Source organism: Plasmodium reichenowi, assembly GCF_001601855.1.
Source record: "Plasmodium reichenowi strain SY57 chromosome Unknown, whole genome shotgun sequence".
Taxonomy (NCBI): Eukaryota; Apicomplexa; class Aconoidasida; order Haemosporida; family Plasmodiidae; genus Plasmodium; species Plasmodium reichenowi.
In genome coordinates this window covers 1-6,876 of record NW_017962243.1, presented here as the reverse complement: position 1 = coordinate 6,876, position 6,876 = coordinate 1, and the positions used below count along the sequence as shown (strand labels likewise).

General features: G+C 20.7%; 1 protein-coding gene across 1 annotated transcript; it reads left to right on the top strand.

The window, feature by feature from the left end:
• Positions 1 to 323: 323 nt before the first annotated feature.
• Positions 324 to 6,639, top strand: PRSY57_0007100 (cation-transporting ATPase 1; the record flags this gene model as incomplete). Its single annotated transcript, XM_020114170.1, has 1 exon — positions 324 to 6,639. A coding segment is annotated over one exon (6,316 nt), but the record flags the coding sequence as incomplete, so codon positions are not given.
• Between the last annotated feature and the right edge of the window lie 237 nt (positions 6,640 to 6,876).

Below are 6,876 nucleotides of genomic sequence, written 5' to 3'. Positions count from 1 at the left end.
TATATATATATGTGTATATATTTTTTACATAAAACGATTCAACATAATATAATATGTAAAAAGTTTGAACTCATAGATTTAGTACATATATAAAAAAATTCATATTTATAAAATATTATAAAAGGTTTAAATGTATTCTTTTAAAATTCCCATTTAGTAGAGAGGAGGAAAAGAATATTAATTCTATAAAGAAAGATACAAATATACACACAAAAAAAAAAAAAAAAAATAATAATAATAAATAAAAATAAAAAAAAAATTAATAAATATATATATTTTTCATTCCATCGTTTAAAATTTATGTGGATACATATTTTTTGAAGATGTATAAAAATATTTTTTTCCCTCATGATAACATAAAAAAAGAAACATATAAAGTATATTATTATCATACTAATAATTTAATACATGATGAATACAGAATTAGTTATATAGAATGTTATAAAAAAAAAAAAAAAAAAATAGTGACCATACTTCATTATGTGTTTTGTATCTTATCTCTTGGATTATTACCTTTAATATTATCCTGGTTTCCTATTTTTTATTTTCGATTATTACATTCAGCTTGTTCATTAAATGAATGCGAAAAGGTTTTAATAATAACAAAAGATGGAAATAAATATATAAAGGAAATTAAAAAAATTAAATTTAATCATAATGTATGCTATATTATGAATGATGTATTCTTTTCTGAGGATCACTCAGTGTCTTGTATGTATAATGATAAGGAGCAAAACAAAAATAATTTTAATTATTTTTCAAGGAGTTATACCTTTCGTGATAAGAACATAATGAATGAAAGCAAGGATCATAAAAAGGATAATATAAAATTAAGTGGTCATATAAATTTACAGGATAACATAAATTTTAAGGACAATATAAATCCATGCGATGAAATATTTCATGTTGATAATATTTCCCTCCATAATAATTTATACATTAATTCACATCAACCTTTTGATGAGACGGCTGAATATAATAAATCACCGCTGCACCATAATAATCGTATAACGTACATATTTGAATTTTTAGATATTCGTTATGTATACATAAAAAAAAAAAACATTTTTGTAGAACTGTATTTCAATATAAATTATCCTTTTAGTTATATCCATCTTATGTGTACAGGTTTAAGAAATGAAAAATTAATAAACGATCGAAAGATATTATATGGTGAATGTAATTTGAACATAAAGAGTGATTCATTTATTATATTATTATTTAAAGAAATTATGAATCCCATTTTTATATTTCAAATATTTGCTATGATAGTATGGAGCCTAGATAACTACATAGAATATACAATAAGTATTTTATTTATAACAAGTATATCTATAATATTAGAATTGAAGAATACTATAAAAAATCAGGAAAAAATAAAAAATATGTTAAATTATACATGTCCAATAAATGTTTATAGATATAATACCTCTTATATTATTAGTTCATCAGAGTTAGTTCCAGGAGATATATACGAAATAAAAAATAATATGACCATCCCCTGTGATACCATAATATTATCTGGATCTGTAACCATGTCCGAACATATGTTAACAGGAGAATCTGTTCCTATACATAAGGAGCGGTTACCTTTTGATGGAAATGCTATTATAAATAAAAATAATAAATATGAAAATAAAGATGAAAAGCATGATTACCTTCGTATTTATAATAATCATGCTAGTACTAATATGATCAACCGTAATCATTTGATCAAAGAAACATTGGGGAAAAGGGATAGGGAATATAAAAGTAATACACATGATTTGTGTAGTATGAACAAGTTCTGTTTTATTAATAACACATATGATGATGCACATATTAAAAATAACAAAATGAATAATAATAATAATAAAAAAAAAAAAATTAACAATTTAAACTTTGTAAAAGGGACATATATTAATAGTTATGATGTATTAAATGACGATAAAATACGCTTCAACACTTTTGATAATGATGGTGATGATGTAAATAATATGAAACATAAATTTAATCAAAGAAATATTAATTATTATAATAAAGATACCAATCACTTAGAGTGTCACAATAAGCATAGATATATATATGATTGTCTTTTAAAAAAGGTAGAACCTATTTCAGAAAAAAATAAAATTATATATAATAATGAAGATATAAATAAATATATGTTGTATGGAGGTACATATGTTTTATCATTAAATAATATAAATGAAATAAAATATAATAATAGAGAAGAAAAAGGAATTCTAGGGTTAGTTATAAAAACAGGATTTATTACAACAAAAGGAAAGATAGTTAATAATATATTATATCATAAAAAGAAAGAATTGAATTTAATTAATGATTCATATAAATTTTTAATTATATTAATTATATATGCTTTATTTAGTGTATTAATTCTTTTATATATAACATTAAGTAATAACGAATATACAAATCATATTATAATTAAATGTCTAGATATTATAACAGATGCTATACCCCCAGCCTTACCCACAACTTTAACAGTGGGTATTAGTATAGCTGTAAGTAGATTAAAAAAGAAATTTTCTATATCATGTTTATGTCCCCATAAAATAAATATAGCAGGACAAATAAATACCATGGTATTTGATAAAACAGGTACATTAACAGAAAATAATTTACAATTTATTGGAATCATAACACAAAATGAAAAGAATAAGAATATGTTAAGTAATTTTATCCCTATAAAGGAAATGAATACAGAATCTTATATTCATTCTACGGATGATAATATGATACATCATAAGAATTCTATTAAATCAGAACATTACATTAAGGATAATATGGAAAATTTAGATACATCTTCAAAAAAAAAAAGTATAACAAAAGAAGGTTCAAATTTTATAGTACAAACTATAAAAAGCTGTCTATTAAAAGATCATTACATAAAAGAAAAAAAAAAGGAATATTATACAAATAATATGTATTGTAATGATGTGGATATAAATGATAGCACATGTTCTTCATATTTATTAAACTCTGAAACGAAGGATGGGTATTGTGAGTATTACAATATTGATCATTTATATAATATAAATAAAAGGAACATGGACATAGATTCAAAAAATGAATTAATGGGTAAAAATTTGAAAAATGAATTAATGGGTAAAAATTCAAAAAATGGATTAATGGGTAAAAATTCAAAAAATGAATTAATGGGTAAAACTATAAAAAATCAGGTTGATGTAGATACCAACATTTATCATATGAATTATGATAATGATTATAATTATGATTATCCTTGTGATTATAATTGTAACAATTGTAGTGATACTTATCATAGATTAGAATATCATAATATAAATGAAGATAATTCATTTAATATGCTTCCTGAAAAAAATAAAAGTTATAATAATATAAGTGAATATATAAAAATTAATTATCCTCTCCTTTTTGAAGCATTAGCTTGTTGTCATACATTAAGTAAAGTAAACAATAAAATAATTGGAGATGTTTTAGAAATATTGATGTTTGATTCTATCAACTGTGACATGTTAATAAATAATAATTCTTTTATTATAAAAGAAAAAAAAAAAAATTGTTCTTATGATTTTCAAAAAATCGATGGTGATAAAAATCTTGGTACAAATGATGAGAGATGCCATTTGAATAATCATTTGGTATCTTATAATATTTTAAAAAGATTTGAATTTCAAAGTGCATTACAAAGAATGAGTGTAATTGTGAAAAGTACATATGGTAATAATAATAATGATAATAATAATAATGATAATAATAATGATGATAATAATGATAATAATAATGATAATAATAATGATGATAATAATAATAATGATAATAATAATAATAATAATGATAATAATAATAATGATAATAATAATAATAATTATTATAATAATAATTATTATAATATTTTTTGTAAAGGTAGTCCAGAAAAAATAAAAGAGTTGTGCTTAAAAAGTAATATTCCAAATAATTATGATGAAATATTAAATAAATATACAAAACAAGGTATGAGAATATTAAGCATATCTTATAAAAGAGTAAAGTCAAAAGATATAAACCTATTAAATGTTAAACGAAGTTTTGTAGAATCTAATTTGCATTTTTTGGGGTTCTTAATATTTACAAATAATATGAAGAAGAATGCCCCTGATATTATACATAATTTACAAACATCCGGATGCCAGTGCATTATGTCAACAGGTGATAATGTGTTAACATCAATACATGTCGCAAAGAAATGTGGAATCATTAATTCAAATGTAGAATCGATAATTATTGGAGATGTAATATCTGTTGTTGGTAAAAATAACAAACAGAAGAAAAAGTTAGTTTGGTATAATCATAAAAATGATACATATTTAAAAGGTGATGATAAGACATATATAGATAATGAATTTAAATCTATCCAATCACATATATATGGTGATAATATATATGGTGATAAAATAAATACTTATGATAATTATGATTTGGATTATTGTCCCACACAATACCATAAATCTACATATAATAATATTAATAATAGTATATTATATAGTAACAACTTATTATACAAAAAAGATAAAAATTATAAAAACATATTAACATTATATGAACATACAACCAATGATATTCAATTTGATAAATTATGTGATATATTAATTAATAAAGATCCAAGAAACGTAAATATTGTTTTGACAGGAAAAGCATTTATATTTTTAAAAAAAAAATTTTATTCATTTCATTTACCATATTATGAAGAATGTAAAAATATAGTACATTATATAATGAAAAAGAAACATAAAAAAATTAAAAATATAATAAATAATCATAATAGTAATTTATATTATCATTATAATATAATAGATACATTTGTAGAACGAATGAATACGGAATATATGTGCTTCAACAAATTGTTGTATAAAATTCAACAAAAATTATTATACAACCTAATTAATAATTTATATAAAAAGAAAAAATATATGAACAATTATTATGATATCGATCAAGTACATTTCATTGGAGATAATAATAATAATAATAAAAATAATAAAGAAAAAAAATTGCCTTTGAAAAATAAAATGAAACTTATACCAAAGAATGAACCTAATGATAATTTTACTTTTAATACATATACAAGTAACAACATACATTTGAATAAATACAAATATGTTCATCATAAAAATTATTATTATCCTGATAGTTGTAGAAATCTAAGAAAAAAAAAAAATTCACTTTTTTATAATCTAAAAAAATATATTAATTATGAAAAAAAGAAATATTTACATGATTGTTTATTAAAACGTAATAATTATAAAAAGGTAGAGTTACCAATAATTAAAGATATAAATTATTCTTATCAAGTGGAATCTATAAAAACACGAAATTTTATTCATTCTCTAAGTGAACAATTTTCTATTTTCTCAAGTTTAATTCTGTCTTTTTATATTATAAAAAATGATCAAAATAATGTATATAATAAAAAGAACATTTTAACACATGCCAAAAGTGTTTTGCTTAGTGGGTCGTCAAAAAAATTTCTCAAGTTCTTTTCCAATATAATAAGAGGACATAAGTTGAAAGAAAAAAAGAATAAGAAAAATAAAAAAAGATATAAAATGAATCATGTAAATAATAGCCCCAAAGGACACATTATATTAAATATGTGTCCACATGATTTCAAAAAGGATTATTCATCATTAGAAAATAAATATAGAATAGTTAATAATAAAAAGTATATGTTAAGAAATGATAAAGTTTATGATAAACATATGTATAATTTGACGGATATGTATAGAGGTATAGAATATGGATGTAGTAAAAAAAAGAATAAAAACATTTATATGAACAATAATAATAACATATTAAAAAATAAAATAAATCGATTTTTAGAACATTTACTAGTAGATAAATGTAAAAGGAATATATGTCATAAATATACTGATATTAAAAATATAAAATTATCTATATATGAATATATATTAAGAACATGTACTGTATATGCTAGAATGAAACCTAAAGATAAGAGTGATTTGATTTTAGCTTTAAAGAAATTACCAAATAATTCCTGTGTTGGAATGTGTGGTGATGGATCTAATGATTGTTTAGCATTATCATGTGCAGACATAGGAATATCATTATGTAATAATAATGAATCATCTATATGTTCTTCTTTTACATCTAATAAATTATATCTTCATAGTATAATTCATATATTAATTGAAGGTAGAGCATCTTTAGTAAATTCTTTTCAATTATTTAAATTTATATCTTTATATTCTATTATGCAATGTTCTCAGGTTCTTATACTATATTCAATTTCTAATAAATTAACAGATAATCAATACATTTTTATGGATATAGTAACTATACTACCTTTATCTATTTTTATGTGTTGGACATCAGCTAGCGAAAAATTATCAAAAAATATACCCATTGGAAAATTATTTTCCTTTCCAATATTGATAAGTATATATGGTCAAATAATTATTCAGTGCTTTTTTGTTATGATTTCTTTAGTTGTGTTAATGAATCTATCATTTTATAAATATGAGAAAAATAAAGTCATCAAGGAAAAATCGGATCATACGTATTTATATAAGGCACAAAATACACTTTTATATATTCTTTGCTCTTTTCAAAATTTGTTTATGTGTATATCTTTAAATATAAAAAATGAGTGGAGAAAGAGTAAGTTTTTTTTTTTTTTTTTTTTTGGGATATGTTGACAATTTAGAAAAGATAGAAAAAATAAGAATGTGTGTGTCTATGTAGTGTTTCTCTATCGTATGAATATACATAAAAAAAAAAATAAATAAATAAATATATGTGTTTATATATATGTATTTATATATATGTGTTTATATATATGTATTTATATATATGTGTTTATATATATGTATTTATATATATGTGTTTATATATATG